The following is a 22,915-nucleotide window of genomic DNA, read 5'->3' on the forward strand; positions in this document are numbered from 1 at the left end:
CAGCATTTCCCATCTGACTCTCCAGTCAGGATTACACCTAGGAACGGCCCATCCCATCAAAAACCAGGCCACAGTTGTTCCTAGGCAACCACGGGTCAACATGCCAGCCAGCTCCCCCTGTCCAGGTGCCTATCCAGCCATCCCCTCTCTTCCCCAGCATGGCTAGGGAGACATCAGCTGAGTGGGCAGAGGTTGGGCAATCACAGGACAGTCACACCCTCTGCTTTGCCTGGTTTGGCGTGATGACGTTATTTTCTGGGGCAGCAGGAAGATCTGTGGAGCACCTCTGGTTCATGAGGGATGCAATCTCCCATTTTTTTCTGCTGCTTTGAGTGCATGTCTGTGTGGTAATCTACAGTGTGGGGATTACTGAGCTGACTCAGGTTGTGGGAAGCCTTCTTGTCCCATGACACCTAAAGGTCCCCACTCAGTCTGTGCTAGACATGTTTGGGTTACGGGAGAACCTCTTTCTCCATCATCCAGCAAACCAGTTTTTCTCTTATGGAAGGACTCTTCCCATTTATCCCAACCTTCTGCCAAGCGATGAATGGACTCCTGCTTAATTTGTCCTGACAGTCATCGCCTTTGTCGTGTGCAATCCTGGCACTCAGAAGTTTGGATGGTTTGGACTGGTTTTTGGATGAGATAACATGGCCTGGCTATGATCTGCTGTGGCTGCAAACCTCCAGCCTCAGGAGTATCTTCCCACTGTGGGGTCTTCCTGCCTTGCTTTGTAGAGCGAAGAAGGGAGGTCACCCTTTGGAAACTGCCTTTTGTTCTTCCTTCCTTAACCCTGTGCAGCAAAACTGTCATCCTTCCACCATGGTCAGGATGTCCTGTGGCTGCAGGGAAGGAAAGATTTGCTTCTCAGCCATGAAAACAGATTTCCTTTGGTTGTAGATTATTCTCCACCTAGTGAAAACAGCCAGGAAATTTGTTTTGGACTATGGAGTTCAGCTTCTCTGTACAAGATTTTCAGCCTCTCATCTTGGCTGGGATTGGAGAGAGAGGAGAGAGGGGAGAGACCATCAACAGAATGGAACCACCAAAGTGCCCCTGACATAAAACATGAGACAAAATCCATATGAAAGCCAAGTGAAAGGCAGACACAAAGATACACTCTGCTCTGGTTATCTATGTGGTCTTCTGCCAAGAAGGTAGGAAGACTAGAAAAAAGGGTCAGGCAGGTATGAAATGGGATTGGAAACCATCTACAGCACAACCAAAATGGACACTTAATAATGTGTAGAAGAAGTGATTCAGATTTTGATGCTGTCTTTTAATTTAGGATCGATGCCTGTGTAGATTACATGGCACATTTGCAGGAGGAGTACTCATGGAATATAGATGTTACCAGAGCAGGATAATTATTTCTATTTTGTGCCAAGCCAAAAGCCACGTTATAGAAAGGTTTTAAATGCAAGCTTAACAAAATTATTCAAATACAGAAATGAGAACAGGAAGGTTGATCAGTGTGTGAAGGATGATTCACATCTAACTTAGACTGCTTCCTTTTTTATGTGAGTTGCCCTAAATTTAGCAAAGAAAATCCTCTAACAGTAGTTTCAACCTGGGCAGCAAAGGCTTCAGCTATTGAGAAACCAGTGGTCTCCTGCAGAAAAAAAAGATGTGTAAATAATCCCCACCGGGAATTTTGGAGGGCAAGACCTGCTGACACTTAGCCACATGCCTGTTCTGGTGTTTCCTCAGTCTCCCTGCAGAAGATGGGGCTGCTCAAACCAAGCTCTGTTCTGGGCTGTTTCCCTGTGCTGCAGGGCTGATGCACTGCCCTGAAGTGCTCAGGATATGAGAGAGAAGCAGGGTGCCTACGAAGCCTTTTAGCTCTTCACAACCATAAACATTTCTGTTTAACTTCCAGAATCACTCTTCCCTCAGGGGAAACTGCTACTTGTTTCTCTTTTTCCTGTGGATGTGAGAGCAGGCCTGTTGTTATTGGCACTCCCTTCCCATGGATGCATTTTTCTTGGTTTAAGAGACTCTGAATTTTTAAAAGGGAAACCTGACACTTTTTTATTAAAGCCTCCTGTATTTTATGTGAACAAAGGAGTTTTCTGAGTAAGTTTTACATCGTCAGGGCCTTGAGCATGAGGGGCTCCTTCTTTATCCAGTACTACATACACAATTCTGCTCTTTCTTCAGCCATGAAATAACCACACCAATGAGAAAATAAAAGTCATTGCCTACCTATAAAACAAGATTAATAGTAAATTAGCAAAACCAGACTACAAGGCAGAGCTAAATACCTGCTTTTCCCCTGGTTTTATGAGAGATGAGTCTTGCATGTAAAATCTACATCCCAAATGTAAGCAGGAAGGAGAGCTGCAAGGCACAGATATCCAGAGGGGTTTGGGTTGTCAGGTCCTTCTGTGATGTTTCCCAGCACAGCCCATTTCCTACCAGGACCATCCTTACTCATCAGCCTGGGACCCAGCTGATGCAACTGCTTGAGTGTCTCACCTCCAGAAGAGACCCTGCCTTCTTCTGGGGTGTAGAGCCTTGGCTGACACTTTTGGGAAATCACTCATCCGCTTGGCTTCCCTGCTCAGTTTCCCAGCCTAACCCCAGAGAACAAGTGTTCCCTGGGACTTTTCCTTGGGGAACCCTGTGGCATAAGGCAGGAGTCTTGAGAAAGAAAACTTTACATGAGCCACTTACGTTTGTGACCTGAATCTGTCCTCTTCCCCCTTTGCAAAGTCAGGGTGATGGTTTCACCTTGGCTATGGCTGGCTGGGGGCTGGTGGTGATGCTGAGCTTATACCTACAGGATTCCAGACTTCTCTGGAGCACTCCGAGTTCTCATCCACAGCTCTTCTCCTGCAGGTGGAAAGTTTGCACTAATGGAAAGAATAATGGCACACATCAGACATAAACATGCTGAGGAGGGAGCAAAGGAACTTACTGAAAAAAACAAACCCTAACAAGTACAGAATACTAATTTTAAGTAGTAATTCACACATTACTTTGTGCTTAAGGGCAAAATTCATGCTGCCTAAGATACTTTCTCAAGTCTGCAATGCATGGCATTTGGAACACAGTAAGTAGGTACATTTTAACACTTTTCATGTTCACAAAGATGTCTCTGTAACCCATACCACATCAGATATTCAAAAGGCAACAGCATAATATGGGAATACATTTTAGGGTTGTAAAGGAGATCCCAGAGGAGACCAATTCCTGCTCTCCCTCCCTGAGGGGTCCTGGCTGCCATTACAACCATATTGAGCAAGACGCAGGAGGAGATGTCCATTAACCCCCTAATTAAGTGCTGAGATGGCAGTCACAAGTCAGGGTGTGTCCAGAAGAGCCAGATGAACAACTGCAAAGAGCAGAAATCCCATTTGAATCCCACAGGGCTGTGGACAGTAGCTGTGGTAACAACACTGAGTTTTGATGCAGCTTTCCATTTCTGGAACTTAAAGAAGCCAATGGTAATTAACCAGCTAAATCTGCCATCAGGAGGCAGAAATTTCTGTTTTGGAACATGGCGGAAACAACCTGAGTGCCCTAACGTCAAGCAGCTGTCAGCAGAGGACAAGGAGACAGGCTTAAGGGCACCTTTGCCACAAGACCACTCATGTTTTATTGCAATTCCTTTTCTTTGTTTCCCGAAGTTACGAGCAAAATGTGATTATAAATTCTGCTGCTGTCTGTCCTTCCCAGAGCTATGTACTGCAGGAGACCACAGTGAGGTGTTTCCCACCTGATTTCCCTGCCAGGTACAACGATGCTCACATGCAGAGATGGAGATAGATGATGATGGTCTACTAAGTTGTTGTTTTTAGCATCTTCTCCATAGCCTCCTACCAGGACACCAGGGGGACAAATGACATTTCCAGCCATCCTCAAAGATTTTGGTAGAAGAACAAAGGATCACTGAGCTGCTCTGCCCAAAGTCATGGCCACAGGAGTATCCAAGGCCTTGTTCTCTCATACAAGGACTAAAAGGTCCCAAGGAATGGGTGTTCCTTGGCCCCATGGGTTGCTTTGGCAGGTGCTGCAACACCTCTGCTCAGCTATCTGTACCCAGATCTCAGCATCCCCTGTTGATCATAGCCAAGACAGCATCCCATAAGAGGAAACTCTGGGAAAAAATTAATAGATATACAGAAGAACAGTAAAAATATAGAAACATTATCCAGGACTGGACTTTCAACATCCCTGGCTCATTACAATCCAAGTTCTCTTGAGGTCTTCACCAACAACCTCTCTCAGCATTAGCAGGAGCTAAATGTGTGGGAAAGAAACAAACCAAACATCTCAAAAATCAAATTACCATGCAAACTAGAAGGCAAAGAATATATTGCATGAGATAAATCTCCCTGTATAGAACTGCCAATGTGCAAAAGTGAAACCAATTCATTTTCTAACAAACATCAGTGCAAATTTCAAACAACATTGAATTTTCACCTTTTCTCCTCCCTTTATTCTTTCTTCCCCATTTTCCCATCTAGATTTCATTTTGGTAAATATTTCTCCCAGTTGCTCAGATAACCGTATCTGATTGCAGAGACTTGAAGCGTAACCAATGATGAAAGACGACCTGAGGGATATCGGAGTGCACACACCACAGGGGTGTGGACATAAACCCCTGAAATATGCTGGCAGTATGACCAGAGTCGTTCTACCTGTAGGTTAAGTCAAGATAAGAACTTGCCTGATGGTTGCACACACAGGATTAGACAAAACCAATCCTTCATGCTTGTTAAAATCCACCAGGACTGTTGGACTTGAGATGGGGCTGAGCTTGCAGATTGGGGGGGTGAAAGGGGGGGTCTATGCCTCACGTGTCTTTTGACACAAAATTTGGTAGTGACCCTCTATCCCAACAGTGTACTCCCAGCTGGGAGAGTGGCAGGAGAGGGTTAGCTGACCAGCCAGGACCAGGGGGTTTGCCCCAGGTGGGCTTTTCAGCTCAGGGCTGGCACTGTCACAGCAGGTCCTCCTGCACCTGGCTCACAGGCACCTCCGCCTCTTCATGGCAGGCTTCAATGTCACCCCACCCGGAGCACAAGGTCCCTGCTGGGTGCTGGGGTGCTGGGTGGTGGCAGTGGGAGTGGTGGCTGCCCCCCAGCAGCAGCCAGCCCTCCTGGGGAGTTACATAAAGGCAGTGGAACACTCTGCTCCAGGCACAGGCAGTGAGGCATGTGGTGAGTGGATGACTAATGGCCCCACACTGGCCTACTTAGAGCCGGGGCAGCTTCGCTACCTGCTGCTCTGGTGGGTCCCCACAGTGCTGACGAGCAGGGGAGAAGGATCACATCTTCCTGGAGTGGAGGGCAGGTGAAAAAAGCCTTCCCTCACTCAGAGATGCTGAGCAGGGTTCTCCCATTCATACGTGAGGAGGGCTTAGGTTTCACACAGGAAAGAAATAACCGGAAAATACAGGTGCAGCATGCGATCCAGCACTTCTTGCACTTCTTCCTCAGCACGTTCATACAGAACCATCTTAAAAATTATTTACAAATACCAAGCAAAGCTGAGGGCTCAACCATGCAATGCTGGTTATGGGTTTGCAGGATTTTACAGGTGTTGGCTAGTGGTAGGTTACCTCTTTGAAAAGCCAGGGCTGCTTGTGTCACCTGGAGAGTGTGAAGATCTCTACAAATAGCACAGGCAAGCAGAAGACATCAAATCAAAACCAGCTCCCACAGTGCATTTTTAATCCTGCATATTGTGCATAGTGGAAACAAAAAGTAATCTTAAAGTTGCCAAATGCTCTAATATAAATAGCTAATTAAAAAACCCTCCCAAACTATTAACAATAGAAAGTGTTCTTGACAATTAAAGTTTGCTTGATTTTTACCCCAGACCTCTGACTGTCAGATGCTGGCAGTACTGGAGCAGTGCCAGGTGAGCACACTCACTTTCACATTGCACAGCTCCTCCAGCACAGCCCAGGCAGGGTCTGTCTTGCCCCACCACAGCTGGAGTGTGGACAGGCACTGATGGAGAGCATCTCTCTGTGGATAGCTTGTGAATTTGAGAGGCTCAGGTATCCAGGGGAAGTCCCAGTGGAAAGCTATGGCCATAGACATATTGTTTTCAACACTGAAAAGCTATCTAATGTTTAACCCCTCGATTCACCTCTCCCTTTGGGTCTATACCTCTGGCATTAATGCATCTATTGTTCAGGTGTTTAAACTTTCCTTGCTCTCAATCAGCTCAGGAACTGTAAACACACTCTCCATCAGGTGTTAAGATGTCCTGGGACAGCTGCTGCATTTTTTCAGACTTTTAGACTCATTTTTAATGCTGAAATTCCTTATGGTGAGGCTGTTGCTTGGACTGTGCAGCAGGACAGCAGCAGGCATCTGCTGCCAGCAGTGACACAGAGGAGTGCAGGGCTCGTCTGCCAGAGCAATGGAAAGGGAGCACTGCTCTGCATGGGGCCATGTTTGTGCCACAGCAGTGGATATGCACAGCAAAGGAAGATTTTTTCCCTACAAACATGGGGCCAGGGCCTTGGCCATAGATTGCAGCTGGCAGGGAACACACAGCTCCTGGCTTAGGAAGAGAGCAGGGAGTGGAGGATGACTCACAGCCCAGCCCAGTCCTCCCTCCCTGCCAGCTACGAGTGCTGGGCAGCAGATTTCAGAGAGGAAGAGAAGGACAAAGCCACTTGTCATCCACTTCTGTGTCCTCCACTGATTCACTCTTTGCTCATCTAGACAGGGCTGAAAATAACAGCATGCAAAAGGAAGGGCAAGAGGTGCAGGCAGCCCAGGTGGGAGGTCTGAGTGTGCCAGAGTTTGCCTGGGATCACCACTGAGCCCAGTGTGGGTCACTCTGGCATGGCAGCAAATCAGTCTGAGGACTGGGAGGAGACAAGCCTCATCTTTACTCCTCTTAAAACAGAACTGAGCATTGATATGGTGTGATTTAATAGAGGCTAAAGATCTTTGAAAGAATTAATTGGAGTGCGGGGTCCTGGTCTGGACATGGTGCTTGAAGACCTGGACGAAGTGAGAAGCATTCAAGGAGCACAAGAATCAAGAGGATTATACACCAAGGGATTCAAAAGGAAAAACATGGCTCATTTAGTCCAAGGAAAGAATATTAGGAATGGAGATGGAAACAATCCTCTAACACATAAAGCCTTCTTGAGGAGATGATTGTTTTGTATTATCTGTGTAGACAAAAACATGAAGAAATCAGTTTTCCTTCTGCAACAAAGAGTGCTTTGACAACCTACTAGGGAACATTTCCAAGAGATAGAAGGTGTGGAGTGTGGGGAGAGGCTGGAGAATCCCTTTCCAGAAAGATTTTTCAGGAGTCCTTAGACAAACCTTGCTGTGATGTTTCCCTGCACTGCACTGAGTGCTTGTGGTGGGGGTCCAGCAGGGCTCCCTGGCAGGGGGGTGTCTCAGTGCCGAGGGGGAACCCAGCAATCCTGCCAGGTCTCCTCCTGGTTTCAATTTCATCGCCTCAAACGTGGCATTAAGTATTCTTGGCAAGAGTTGTGACTTGGCTTGAACAAGCATTTGATAAGACCCATAAAGCTAAACACAGATTACTGCTCTATAAGAAAGTGTTGAAGGGCAAATATGCCCCACTTTCTATGGTCTAAACCATGTTAATTCTCTAAGCACAATTCATAACACATCTGGAGCCAACTATTTCCATTTACTTATAAACAGTGTTAAGTGAGATACTGTTTTAATTTTGCTGAGCCAGACAGAGATAATACCCCCAGGAAACAGTTTGAGTCTGTAAAAAGTAAAAATGGCAGTGTAGGTTGCTAAGTGATAATGATTTGCAAAACATAAATACTTACACAAAGGAAGTGATTAATTCAGGACATTCTTTATATATCACCATTATAATCTTTTCAGCTGCAGCCCATTATGTACCTTTATCTCACAGCATACTCACTTTGTTTTACAACCAATCCTTTTAATCTGCCCGTTTTTTTCAAATTTACATCTTTAATTTACCTAGCCTTTTGCCAGCTGTAGCCATCCTCACTCCATGGAATGACACCCATGGACCCATTACACAAAGGATTGGAGACATTTGCACTTGGACACCAAAGAGAGGTTCAAAGAATGGTTCCATGTACCAGTGTCTGTCCACATCTCCGTTGGTTATCATCCATGGAGGAGTCAGTGGTGCAGAGTCCATCTCCTGCAAACATGGCATCTGTCTGTTATTTATTAATTCCTGCTTAACAGCATTTTGCCCTTTGCCTTAGATGAAGACAGGAGATGAGAGGCTGTAAATCTAAGGTGGAAGAACTGATGTTTGCAGAATAATGGAGAGTGTTGTCACTAATTTAAATATGTCTGCTATTTATACTGTCTTACATGCAGTGACCAAGGAACAGCATTCACATCTTCAATGGGACTATCTCTCCCAGTACCTAAATGCCAAATTGCTGCTCATGGAAATGAGAAGCACAGGAGCTCCTCAACTCTTTGGCTGCCCTTAGCACTTACCTCAGACGATGGCCTGAATGTTTGCTAATTCTTGAAAAAACTGCAATCTTGTTGAAACCTTCATTTTGTTTTAGGACAGTGCTGTCATTTGAGTATCTGTATGACATGGTTTACCCTGTAAAGTGTTACCTCCTGAAGCAGATGCCTCTTGCAGGGAATGAGCAGCCCATGGCATCCCCAGCTCCTTGCCCAGCTGTTGGGGTTGACTGGCTCCTCCTTGCTCACTGCTGCCTTTAAAGTGATGTGAATCCACTGAAGGCAACTTTCACCAAGGCTGCCTCCAATACTGACTCCCATCATATCTCTAAGGAAGCACTGAGGTGACCTTCCACAAAATCAGGGAAGAGCAGTAAAACCTGCCAGTCGGTAGCTATTTGCACTCTCCTGGTTTTGCAGATTTTTTCTGATGTTCCAGTGGCCTTTCCCCACTAGTTTCACATCCATGTCCTGTTTCCGTCTCCTGTTCTCTCATCTGTCACAGCCTCAGTGTTGACAGTGATTCCTCCTCCCCTGGTTATTTCAACACCCCTTTGTCTTGACTTTATTTCCTATTTCCTTCACAACTTCCCCTTTCTAAAAGTTATGGGTATCTGCTCTTGTGATTTCTTCATCACTTTGTGCAATGGGGATGTCTCAGCAGCCCTGGCTTGCTCATACGCCGCCGGAAATTATCGGGTTATGTATTGTTTGTGTAGCTTTACCATGTTTCTGCAATGCCCACCACCACTTTATCTTGGATTGCTTCCTTGAGTATTTGTCTTGCTGTTTACAGTAAGTTTGGGGCTGGATTTTTTTGTGGGTTTGGGTTTTTTTTTCTTTGTCCAATGACCTAAAATGCTCCCAAAATAGCCCTTTGGAAACCACCTTCTCAGAGCTAGACTCTACTTACTGTGATCAAGTGTCACCCCACCCTTTTCTTCATCTTCCTCTTGGTCTCTTTAGATAAACTAATTTGTGGCTGCATGAGCATTGGGTGTATGCTTATATTAAGCATTAGGCCCTGTTGTATATTTTAATTGTTTCTAATTTGCATGTTTATAGGGATCAAGGATCTCTGATTTGTACTAACTATATCTGCATCATCTCCAAGAGATCTCAAGAACTCAAAGACCTCTGCAACTAAATAACTTGTTTAGTTGCTTAACTTACACTTAGGAAGACTTTAAAAAATCTAAGCTGTGGATCAAACTCTCTTGATACTTGTATTTTCAGCTACAGTGAGCTTCGTACAACCTTGTAAAAGCTTGAAAAATATTTTTTAATCTATTTCATAAGCAGTGAGTCCAAGAGGGTAGATAAGTATGTGAAGACAGTCTCCATGCCCACAAAAAGGAACAAAGCTGAAGACCAAGCAAACAGTTAAAATAACTGTCAGCCCAAATCATGGGCATCAGAAGGAGGAGATGTGGAAGTGTGAGCAGCAGGTGATAAATCTGCTTGGCCTATTGCTGTCTCAGGCTGACAGGGGATCAGATCCCAGTCAAGATTTTTTACTTGCCATGCTCGGGGCTGAGAACATGGCTTGAGTAAGTGACCTCTGCCAAGGTGCCACCCTCAGATCAGGCTCCTGTGTAGCTTTTGCAGCTGTTCCCTCTGCCACCTCCAATCCTCTTCCCCTGCGAGAGTGCATGACGCAGAGCACTGCTGGCCTCCACCGAGGAAAAAATGGGAATGCAAAGATGCAATTGAGCATTAAGTGGGCAACTGGAAAATGAGGGAGACCATACGGGACCTCCAAACATGCATGGATTAACAAAAATAAAAATACAGGGTAGTAGGGCAGGAACTGTAAAAAGGTACAAATGCAAAAAAAGAGGGCTGCTAGGACAAGGCACAAAGCAGAAAGAAACAGAGAGGGCCAGGAGCATTGCCCATCTTCCTGGGCAGTGAAGGGAGATGCTGACACAGATCTGAGGATCCCCCAGTGCAGCCTCCCTCTGTCTGGGATGTGCTGAGGGTGTTGTTCAGCCCTGTGCTATCTGTTGTGCTGTGTATTAGATTATTGCCAAAGGTGAAAATTTACTGTCATAAAATTTTCCCTAATAAATTTGCCTTCATTAAGTCAGCTTATGTTTTAATTGTGGAGACTATACTTTCTCCACCCAGTTACTGAGGTTTTCTCAGGTATGTAAACTGGGGATTTTAGCCAAGGGTGGAATTGTGTGAACTGTACCTGGTTCCATTCCAAACCAAGAAAAGATTAACAGAAGTAGAAGCATGTATTAGGCATTTCATAATTACTCACAAAAGGAATAAAAGAAGAGGAAGAGCTGTCACAGATTTGCCATAAGAGCTTTCTCCAGGTAAAATTGTTGGATATACCACTAAAAAACTCGTGAAAATAATAGTTCAAGTAACAATAATAGTAAGGGCTCCTTGAGAAAACCATGACTGGAAGGACAATATTTGCAAAACAGGCCTGGAAACCAGCAAAAATGTATCCCACTGCTGGGGAATATAAAGAAAGAATATGAAGTGAGAGCTGAAGGGAGTGAGGGCTCAGAAAAGCTACACCAGTGAGCACTGGTACATCCAACACACATCACTTGTGTGGGGTTTCTGCTTCTCAGGGAGGATGCAAGGAGTTGAAAAGGCAACAGGCAGGAGCCAGGGGTTGGAAGAGCTGCCCTGTGATGCTAAAAAAGGAATACAATGACCCACATTACAGGGACTGTGTTGACCACAAGGGTCCTGCTTCTACTGCCCTGTGCCTTTCAGATCCAAACAAAATCCCTGTGGTCTAAAAAGGCCTTCTGCCAGTAACTTTGATTTAAGGCTCACAGAGCAGTTGATCACCAATGATCTGAGCAGGCACTGAGTTGACAGATAAATACTGAGTCAGACATAAAATAGGGAGCAGCTTCATCTTGGAACCTATCATGAGATTAAATCGGAGAAGTTAAACATCGCTGTCAACAGAGAGGATTAGGAAAAGGCTTTGGTTTGCACTCCTGCACCTGCAGCACACAGCACTGTCCTGGGAGGAATATGAGTCAGAGGAGATGCTGCCAATGGGCAGCTGAGTTGTGCCTGGGGATCTGCAATGTGCTGCAGGGGAACAATCAAAACAGGCGCTTAAGACACCAGCCACGATGAAGCAGGGTCCAGATGGCCAGATCCAGAGTTTGGATCCCATCTATTGAGTGAAAATAATCAGTAGTCACCACAAAGAGTTTGCTTGTAGAGGCTGGAGTGGGAGGATGGTACAACATCTGGATAGCAATTAATTAATTAATTAATTATTCATTTGTAACTTTGAAATTAAAGATGATCCTCTGAGCACCTGAGAAACATCAGTAATAAAGGGTCATCAGAAGAAACTAATGTGGAAAGAGAGGTGGATGGTGAATGGACATTTCAAAGAAAAGCTAAAAAAAAGGAAAAAGAACAAAGTGCAGAATATAACCATATGGCTACATGAGCTTGGAAATCATGCAAAGGATCATATATTTAAAAATAAGAGCTGGAAAATATGAGGTTTTGCTTCCCTCAGAGAAACTTCTTGAGGAAATGCACACTAAAAGGATGAGAAGCCACCAGAATAACACTGTTCCAGTGCTACTATTGAAAATAAGCTCACTGAGCATTGCCAAAAGTAAGGAACAGCTGTGATCTTAAAGCTAAACAAACCAGTATTCCCATGGTAGCTGAGATTTATTCTGGTCTTGGTGCTTTCCTGCTATAAACAAGGCAATAGTGTTTTTCTAGAAGTCTCTCAACATTGCCTTAATTAGGCAGCTTCCAAATTATCTGGTTTTTGTACTACTCATAAATCATGAGCTTGGCCATGTTCAAGCCCTTCTTGTAGGCTCTAGCATCCATCACCTCTACCTTTTTAACACGAATTTCAGAACCTTTGACACGACCACCAGAGGAAGGTCCTGCAAAAGAGCCCCATGCTGCTGACAGGTGAATATTTACCTCATGGAAAGTTCTCCATCTTTCCTCAGACTGAAGTAATGCCATCAGGTGGATGGCAGCTGGTGGTAACCCACATTAGGGAAAATCGGAAGAGCTGCAGCAGGGATCATGGAAAAGAGCTTGGACCAACACAGCACCAGGGCATATGAGTATCAGCTATTACAGGTAAACTCTCTTGGAAGGAAAAAAAATTATTTTACAGGTGAATAGTTCAAGTTTGTTAGCCTGGAAAATGGGTGAATGAGGATGAGCTGTTAACATCCATTTCCAGCTCTGCAGCGGGCTGTGGCTGGCTTCCCATGAGCTGGGCAGACTGACCTATACAGGCAGTACAGCCAAAACCCTTTTGCTACAGAAACAGGGCAGCAAGCCACACTGGAGGCCAGCACAGACTGATCTGGCCTAAGAAATTGAACAAAACCCAGGACTGTGGGCAAGGCTGCCCACATTGCCTGTTTACTGACCTGCACCAGCACAGCCAGCAGCAGGGTGTCGGAGCAAAGTCCTTTTGGCAACATTCAAGAAACTCACTGGCAGCTTACAGGAGAGGCGGCTGGAAATTACACTTTCTTTTGCTCTTCATAGTCATGGGGACAGGACTGCCAACAGGGTGGACATAGCAGTAACTACCTGAGGCTACAGTCAGTGGCCACTGTCTGAACACTTGTCATGGCAAGTTTTATGGCAGCACACTCCAGAGGAGTCTGGACTGTAATTTTTATAAGAAGGACCTTGAAACCAAAAGCTATTTTCAGGTGCAGTAAGCACTGTTCACACAGTGCAACCAACATGCACCTACCTCACTTTTACTGATGATTAAATATGTTTGCATCAATCCCTATCTACTGGTTTTCCTAATAATAAACTATTAGGACACTCAGATCAGATTAAAGCATAGTATCTGTTTACTACTTAATTAAATCTGATTTTAATTGCAGTAATATAAATAATACCTTCCTATTGATAAGAAAAATTGTATTTTCTATTTTTCTCTGCTGTCATATCCTTAGTTTTAGTAGCTTTTGCTTTGTAAACAACACACTGGAGTAATAGGAGATGTCTCTTTCAGCAATTGAAGCTATATTCAGACTTCTGTAATCACCCTTTACTATGCACTGAAACAGATATTCATAGAGGGGAGATGATGTTTGTAGTTAACTTTTCTTTCTAAAGAAGGAAAATCAAAAGCAAACAGAAACATTTCTGGTTTGTAGAAGTACAAAATGTGACTTCATGCTACTCCATAAACTTCAGTACAACATGGACAACAGGCACTGCTCATTCCATGAAATCACCTAGCTATGCAACTTGCTGTCCCCACTCGCCTGTGTGTTTGGAATGGCAAAATTACATCTTTCCATTACTGCATGGCTTTGAAATGTCATTGCTGAGTAGTATCAGGAAATCTGGTTTTGTGGTTGCAAGGTGCTCTGGAATGTGCAAAACCACACACTTCTGTGACTGCTGCCTTTGTGTTTTATTGGCAATTCCAGAAATGTGTTTTTAACTGCACAGAAATACTTTCTATATTACTCCTAAGGACTTAGTATGCAGATTTCACCCCATTAAGTAGGGCTTAAAAGAAAAAAACAAGCTCCACATCAACACAGCTTGGAGTAAAACTGACTCATAAACAACAACTTCATTTTTTCAGTAATATCAGAGTCACAGTGAGGATTTTCCAGCCTCATCACTTTCTCCTTGGGCTGCCAGAAGATGCCTCCATTGTATTCCTTAGGAGCATTACCTGTTTAAGCAGACCAAGAATAAGCAACCATGGCTTGATGTGGAAAGCAGGTACCATTACAGTATTGGAAAAATTAGTGCAAGACCTGATGTTAAAGTTTAAACACATTGCGAATGGAAAGTTTTCCCAATGTTTCAAATTACAGAGCCTTTTTAATGTTTCTATCAGAAAACATCTCCATTGTGATGACACAGAGGTGTTGGACCCTTATGGAGGCCTTGGGCAGTCTCTTAAAACTACACCAGTGTCATCATCTAGGCTTATGCTAAACAGATCAAACATCCAACTTACAGCTCTTATTGTATAGAATCTTTTAAAAAAACTAAGTTCAGCACAAAGCTTCCCTGTATCCACATGGAACTATGGACTCTTAACTTTTCCATGTTAGACTATATTCTACTCACAGATAAAAGGAAACAAGTTTCTGGATGATTCTGCATCTTACACATCTCTGCTTCTTGTGAAAACAGACGTGAAATCCAAGTACCTGGAAGAAGTCTACCAAGCCATGTGTTAAGATCTCCATTTCACACCCATGTTCAAGAAGAAATCTCATGCACAGTAAATGCTATTTTATTCCAAGCATGTCTCCATTTAAAAGTTTGGTGAAGAGCAATCCATCCTTGCTAAAGGGACAAAGATCATCACAGAGAGAGAAGGGAAAATGCTGAGGGATGTGCAACCCCATGGAGCATTTCTTTGAATACGTTAAGAAAATAAGTTATACTGTTCTGTAGAAAACTAGAACACTACTAGTTTCTTATGACCTCCCATTTATAATAGAAGAAGAGGTTTGTGTAGCCTTTCTAGAGAAGAAGGTTTGACCTGAAAAATGAACTGTAACAGATACCAGTCCATGGGAAAGTCCCTGTAAGTGATGTGCTCGAAGCTGCACCCCCGCTTAACTCTGAATAACATGCTGAAGGGAGGAACTCCGTTCTGTTTCTGAAATCACAGAAAAGAATAAATCCTTGGCTGTTGGCTTGGTACATACACAGCCTTACCAAACCAAATGTGGGTTTTCCCCTGGGGTCAGTTTTTGTCTTTCCACTCTGCAATAGCACCCACATGTGCTTGCACACACACTCTCACACTGAAGCTTGAGGGAAGAGAGCAGATGAGCAGGCAGCTAGAGCAAACATATTCATTTACACTTGTTTACTCTAACTAGATCCAAATTAACTTGCGGAATACTCCCTTTGGGCCTGGTAGGCTGTTGAAAGCAGATCATTTGGTTTTCCTCCTGATAGTTCCAGTAATTGTAGGTTCCCATCTGCTGGGCTCCTCTTCTCATGGAGAGCTCCTGTCTTCTGTATCTCCATCCCTGCAAGGGCACCTCAGTTACAGGTTCTCAAACACCTTTTTGTAACTCCATGCTATGGCAAAGCAATCCTGACATGGCACTGGCAGCAGATTTCACCTTTCAAGAAACAGACTGACAGCGACATCAGTTTGTCCCAAAATGATGTTTTTCTGTTTTTATACAAGCACCACAAGCACTTTTCCTGCTTCCCTAATGAAGCGCAGTTCACTCTGCCTAAAACATGGTATAGATAGGATAACAGTTTAATACCATTCCAATTAGATAATAGAGCAATCAGAAAAACGCTCACATTTTAACTTTCAAACTTAGCATGATTTAACAGAAGAACAGGGAAACTGCAGAATAGGGAAAGTAAATTAATACAGCTGCTTTGCAAGCTGCAAACTACTCCATTACACTCAGAGATTTCAGAAACAGAGGTACTGGACTTCCCTCAGTGAAGCAGGTGAGTATTTCCCTGCATCTCTCCTTCTTCCTATCTCACACATAATAGATGTTTTATTTTTAATGGCATGAAATCAAACACTTTGGTATGAACACATTGGACACTGCTTCCAATACGCAGCAGTAACTTACAGTAAAATACATGCAATAAGGAAAACAATAAATACCAAATCGGTGAAACAAAGAAAAACACAGTGCAACAAAGACAGGGCCTTAGAAAATTCTATAGGTGTAACCTGAATAAAAAAATACAGTATTTTAAAATATGCAATTGTGTAAGAAAGAAACCACAAGACAAATTATTTCAAAATATCTCATAGTTTACCATAAAATAGTTGCTTGAACATTTAACTACTGCTCATTCTGTTGACAATCAAACAAAATAAATATTTGACTGTGTCTGGAGCAACATTTCTGATACAAAATTATCCAGAATCAAATAAAACTTGGAATCAGGAAAAGCAAGCCAGGAGGGAGCTTAGGAGGTCTCTGCTGTAACCTCCTGCTCACAGGAAGTCAACTCTGAGGTCAGACCAGGCTGCTCAGGGGTTTATCCAGTCAGTGAAAACCTCCAGGTTTGGAGACTACACCACCTCTGTGGACAAGCTGTGCCTCTGCCTGACTAATCCTCATGGGGCAAAATGTGTCTCCTGGAGGCTGGAACTCCTATGCAAATGTCAGCTAAAATACACTTTTTTGTCAAGAACCTCCCTCCCTCCTCAACTTGTAGCTGTAAACCTGTGTGGGACCTGATGTTCCAAGGTGAGATCTGCTGTAACCCTGTGGAGCAGCTGCTCACTGTACAAAGTGCTGTCTCTAAAGCATCAATCACACTGGAGCACACAAGTTAATACCTTCCTCATTAAAACACTTTATTAATAAGTAAATAATAAAGATGGCAGCAAATATTTCATGACATGATCAAGTTTTAAAAAATCTCAGAGTAAACAGAAGCACTGCCAGCTAATTAGTTATGACAATGTCATATGCCCTCAAGAAAAACAGGTCAAATCTTGAAAATAATCAGAACTTTCTTCAGCCTTGTCTGAAATGCAAAACTACACACAAAATGAGGAAATCAACCTCATAATTAATTTACTATTGCTTAGTAAGGCCTCAGGAGTGAGGACTGACCTCTCCAGATATCTAAATGCAGGTTGAGCCAGTCACTGTGGCAATAAAAAAACAAGAGAAGAAACCTGACAATTTTAAGTCTATATTGGGATAAAATAATTTGAGCTTACAAATTTTCTGTTCTCTCCACTGATTTTAAAGAAGCACAGGACAACCTCTGCACTGTGCCTCCCATCCTATGTTAACATCCAGAGATGTGTTCTTGGCCCACCACTTGTGTCAAACAATACAAATTATCATATGTGTCTTTTACTGTGACCTAAGCACAAATAAGAGGCTTTGGTATGTTCATGCAGACATTTCTGCTAAGCTCAAAATGGTAACTAGTAAAGTTACAGCTTTACTAAACAACAGCTTGTTTGTGTACTGCATCCTCTATAAAAAAACCCATGAGAATTAGCAGAATGACAGCTTAAAACTTCTGCATCTGTACTGTGAAGTTACATGACCAGCTAGCACTGGTCAATTCAGAACTGCATAACTCAAGCACGGTGGGTATGTTGCACTGTTCAAGTTATTCCTACTATCTGCATTAACAATAATGCCCCAAGGTTCCAGTAAGATCAAAGTCCAACTATATTACAGAATACAGATGTTCGTAACACTTTGCAGTGGACCAAAACATGCCACTGCAGCACCTGAGGTTGATCCTACTTCCAGGTGTATCCTGCGTTCTTCTATGTGGAGATGTTGTATCTCCCGAGGAAAGGGCAGCAGTTAAGCATAAATGCTACATCTAAGCCACTGCATCTTTCCCTCTGTAGGGGACCAAAAGAGCAGATCATGGAATCATCGAATGGCTTGGGTTGGAAGGGACCTTAAAAATCATCTAGTTCCAACTCAGATATCTGGGTTCCTTCAGCTACAGCTGTTACAATCACTGCAGCTGAGTCTTAAAGAAGCAGATCTTGCTTCAGCTGATGTATAAAACAGACACAGCACCAGAGAGGTGAACTGGTTTCCCAAGATCATTCAGAAGGTTGTGGAGAAAGCCCAGACAGATGCACTACACCATACTGTCTCCCAAACCAGCAACTGAATCAAGATCTCTTATTTCTCACAGACAAGTCATAAAATCAGGCATGTACTTATGCAGCAATGCCAACAACCAGCATCAAACATCAGTGAGCAAATCCATCAGCTATCAAGTGCACGGTCTTGAAGACCAAGTAGGTCTCTGGTAAGTCTTACAGAACCAGGGAGAGGGGACGAAGGGGGAATTCTTCTCTATTTACTCACATTTAGATCACCATACAGGTACAGAAGTGCCACGGGGAGGGAAAGGAGGAGCAGTTCTTTCCCATACATTGTGAAACAGTAACAGAAACGAACTGAAGTGACCCTTAACTGCTGCTGAGGTCTCAGCTCGCTGGCCAGTGAATTCACGCTTTGCTCAATACAACCTTCTCCTATCTGCAGTCACTGCTTTACAAATTAACCTCACTGTCACAGTGACTGGCGGGGGAGGGCTTATTTTCTCCAGTGACAAACAGCTGATGTTTGCCTGTTTCAGATCCCTGCATTAGCAAATATTGTTCAAGTGCTGAATTCCTAAGCAAGCTGAAAAATGCATTATTTAAAACATGATTGTGTTCTGGCATTGCACAATATTAACGCTGCTAAAGCTACTTAATGCTTACACATTTAATGCATTTAGACAGTAATTTGGTAAATTTTAACTGAACTTTTTAATAACTGTTTCTAGTCATTCATGAATTTGGCAAATCTGGACCAAATGTTTCATTGGTCTCCATGTATCATTAATTGCCCATCCAGTCTCCTCTTCTGCATGACCAAAATTCCTGCTTTTTGATGAAGATCTGCTCTTCATTTGGTCTCTCCTGTTAGACAACATGCACCTCAGTCAGATTTCATTTGTGTTTTCAGTTTGGCAAGACCAGTGAGACATTCATCTCTCCATTTTCTCCTGGCATCCAGGACTTTTGGAACAACTGGAATTTTTTCAGACAGTGCCTGGAAGAGAAAATTTAAGATGATTAAATTTCACTTTCTGAATGAAAAGTTTTTCACCAGCATTGTTTTTCTGCTTTCCCTGTGTCAGACCGTCACCATCCACACAAACTATAATGCAGACTATCACAAGAAAGAGGTCACTAATTATTTACATGAGTGACTGGAAAGGAGCCAACCTGTATGGCAAGAAAAACGCTCCCACTTGGATAATTGTATCCCGAACGTGGCAATGATGATGACTACAGAAACAACAAAGCATCAGCTTCTTCCCTCATTTTGCTCCAAACAGCCACTGTCTAGTCTCTTTAATGATAATCTTTTATTAAGTAGAAAAGAGGCAACCTGGCAATTTATGTTGCTGAAAATGTGTTCTGAACCAGATTCCTGTGTGTAGTTCACCACAAATGCAGTGAAGGATATCATGTTTATTAAAAACATTTTGTTTTAAGAATACCAGTTATAATAAAAATTACAGGGGAAGACACACAGCAAACTCAGGGGAAAAAAGCATTTCTGAGTGCACAGTCAAAGTTGTCTTAGAAGTGCCAAAGACAAAGAAGTTGTTTTGAGAGTGCAGATACAGACCACAAGGTCATCTTTGCCAAAATAGTAGCTGAGGTCTTAGGCTTAAAAGGCAAGTGTTGAGAAAGTGGGTAAAACCTGGACCTGCTACCAATGACTGGCAAGCTGCAGTCACTCCAGAAAAAAATCAGAGGGAGGGATGGAGGAGAAAGATAAGAAATGTTTAGTGATTAACAGAGGATCCCTGCAAGCCTATCTTTGGCACTGAAGGTAATAAAGAGACAGAGAAACAGATGGTAAAGTGGAATCCAGCCTTCTATAAAGAAAGTCAAACTGTTTCATACCAATTAAAAGCTTCTGATTGTGAATGACTCCAAAATTATTACTGATTGTTATTATAAGCAGTCTGTGTTGTTTAAGCATAAAAGAATCTCTTTCCTCAAATTGCATTAACATAAATAGGAACACAAAATGCTATCTTCCACACAGACTGCCTCCATATTTGGAATTAATCTCTGACAGCTGATCAGAAATTATTCAACCCCTAACGTTCTTTAGTGAATCATTTAAAAAGGCAGCTTTGAAAAGGAAGAGTTAGGAAATTACAACACTTCAGTTGATTCCTATGGTCCTTCAAAATTACTACATAGTGAGTGTAAAGAAACTGTGGGCTTAGAAATGTTAATAAACAAACTAGATCCCAATCCAGAACAGCACTTAAACACGTTTTATCTTTAAATGTGCAAGGAACCTTACCAGACTGCTCACATGCTTATCTTAAACATGTATTTGTACACATTACAAACTGGAACTCTGGTTTGTAAAGTATAAAAAGAACACCCAGAAGGAAAAAAGCTACGGGTTTGTGCAGGAAGATGGAGTAGGAGGAAGACACAGGATGAATATTCATGCAGGGAAGGAGGCTGAGCATAATACTATAAGAGGACACAGGAGAGAAGTGGTAAGGAATAGCATGAAGGATTTAAAGCCAACAACCCACAGCTGTTAGCAGCTGACTCCTCTGACTAGTAATAATATTACTGGTAATAATGTGACTGCTAGGTCACTTTCCCATGATGTATGTCCAAGTGCTTTCAAAAAGGACTCACATGCATGCTGTACTGACCTTTTTCCTCAAAGTACACATTCACATAATAAATACAGGCTACAGATATCCCCAGCAGTAAACTGAAATAGTACAAATGTTAAAATAAAAACGAATGTTCTTTGTTCTGAATGTCACTGTTTTTATCAACTTGGTATTTACCTGATTGACTTTCTGCACAGTTTCACCTGAAAATTCTGGAACTGGCCCAAAGGTGTTCAGAACAAGTCTCATTCCTTCAGCATATCTTTCACAATAATTTGAAACACCTGAAAATAAGAGTGAAAAGTTACATTTCAATAGAAATTCCTGGTTAAGGTCAGCAAGGCTCCTGGTGCTTAGGCTGTAAAGAAGAAATTACAAAACACCACCTAGGCATGTAGGAATGGTGTCAGGAAAGCCAAAGATCAGCTCCAGTTGAAACTTCCAAGGATGTCACGGGCAACAGGAAGGACTTCTAACTAGCATGCCCTTGCAAGTCTGCTTTCTACTGCATTTTAAACATCAGGTCAGTCAATGCACCAATGTCATTACAAGAGCTTCAGATGACTGAAGGCAAATATTGCACCCAACTTCAAAAAAGGTAAAAAAAAAAAATCTGGGATACTACAGGCCAACCAATTTCTTTTCTGTCCCTGAGAAAATTAAGGAGCAAGTCCTCTTGAAAGAAATTCCTGGACACAGGAATAAGGAAGTGATTGTGACAATCAGCATGTGGTCTCCGATGGGTACATCATGGTGTAAATCATGTCTAACTGATCTCGTTGCCTTCTGTGATTAAATAATTGTTTGTGAAAAATAGGAAAGTAGTGGATATCATTTACCTCAACTTTAGAAAGGCATTTGACGTGGTCTTTCATTATATTCTTGTATCAAAGCTAGGACATTAGGGTCTGTCTGTCTGGACAACCAGATGGACAAAAAAATGTGTTGGACAAGTAGGCTCAGAGGCAGTGGTTAATGGACTGCACTCCACCTGGAGGCCAGTAAAAATGGAGTATTGCAGGAATCTGTCCTGAGATATGTACAGCTTAGCAAAACATGCTCATGAAGTTTGTGAATGGTATCAAATTGGGTAAGAGTGGGAGCTAGAGTTCTATGGACCAGCTAATAACACTGAAGGGCAAGACTGCCCTTAGAAAGGCTGGAGGAATGAGCCAATATAAAACTTTAACAAGGACATATGCAAGATCTTGCACCTCAGAAGGAAGAGCTCCTTGCAACAACACAGCCTTGCGAACTCCAAGAACTCCTGGTAGTGGCAGGCAGAAAGCTGCACATGAACCAGCAGTGTGCCCTGACAGCAAAGAGGGCCAACAACAGCGTGGGCTGTGTTAACAGATTGAAAGTTAATTAACAGTAGACTGAAGGAAGTAATTAATATGCTTTACTCAGCACTCATGAGACTGCGTCCAGAATACTGCATTCAGTTTGAGACTCCCCAGTACAAGAAACCACTGACAAAACAGAGCAACTTCAGCAGAGGCCACCAAAACCATGGGGCCTAGAGCACTTGTCCTGTGGGGAAAGGTTGGGGGAGCTGGGTTTGTTCAGCCTGGAGGAGAGATGACTTTGGGGAAACCTACCAGCAGCTCCTCAGTGCTGCTGCAGTGCCTGTGAGGAGGTCAGTGAGCAGCACACAGAGACAGGCTCTTTATGGTTGTTGCACAGCGTAAGGACAAAGGATGACAGGTGTGGATACAATATTGCTGCTAGCAAGAATTTTCTTGCTTCTTTCTAAGCCCGTGGGATAGTTTTCTCTCTCACAAAGAGATTAGCAGAAGTTCTATAAACTATGAACACCTGCGACCTTGTAGAACTATGTTTATAGTACAGTAGAAAAATATTTTGACAATGGATGTTTAGGACTTTAGCCAATCCATCCAGGGGGTGGCTGATCCTTTGTCCAGTTAGACTATGAAGAAAAAAGTCTATAAAAGAGTTTGTAAAATAATTAAATAAATCAATCTTGCTGCACAATTACTGCCTGCTGGATCCTCTCTCCTCTCCTCCCTATGGCTGCAGGATACAGTAATAGACAGGCACAATTTAAAATTAGGGGTTCAGACTGGACACTCCTCCAAGCACTGGCACAGGTTGCCCACAGAGGTTGTGCAGTCTTCATCTCCTGGGTTTTTCAAAACTGGATGAAACCCTGAGAGCTTGCTCTGACCTCAGGACCTGCTGTGAAGATGTTAAACAGATGGCCAGAGAACCTGCTAACTGGTAGTAACGGTAAAATGGCAATCAAGTAGACCTTGGCTGAATTAGAGAAAGACCCAGTTTCC

General features: G+C 43.0%; 1 protein-coding gene across 1 annotated transcript in view; it reads right to left on the reverse strand.

Moving 5' to 3' along the window:
* Positions 1–15,674: 15,674 nt before the first annotated feature.
* Positions 15,675–22,915, reverse strand: part of CRYL1 (crystallin lambda 1) — a 58,619-nt gene continuing 51,378 nt past the window's right edge. The window contains exons 7-8 of the mRNA XM_039564982.1: positions 20,790–20,896; positions 15,675–19,000 (exon numbers count right to left, since the gene is read on the reverse strand). Coding sequence (XP_039420916.1) covers positions 18,887–19,000; positions 20,790–20,896 — 221 coding nt within the window. The 3' untranslated portion in view covers positions 15,675–18,886. The remainder of the gene's footprint in view (positions 19,001–20,789; positions 20,897–22,915) is intronic.

Source organism: Corvus cornix, chromosome 1 (assembly GCF_000738735.6).
Source record: "Corvus cornix cornix isolate S_Up_H32 chromosome 1, ASM73873v5, whole genome shotgun sequence".
NCBI classification, from domain to species: Eukaryota; Metazoa; Chordata; class Aves; order Passeriformes; family Corvidae; genus Corvus; species Corvus cornix.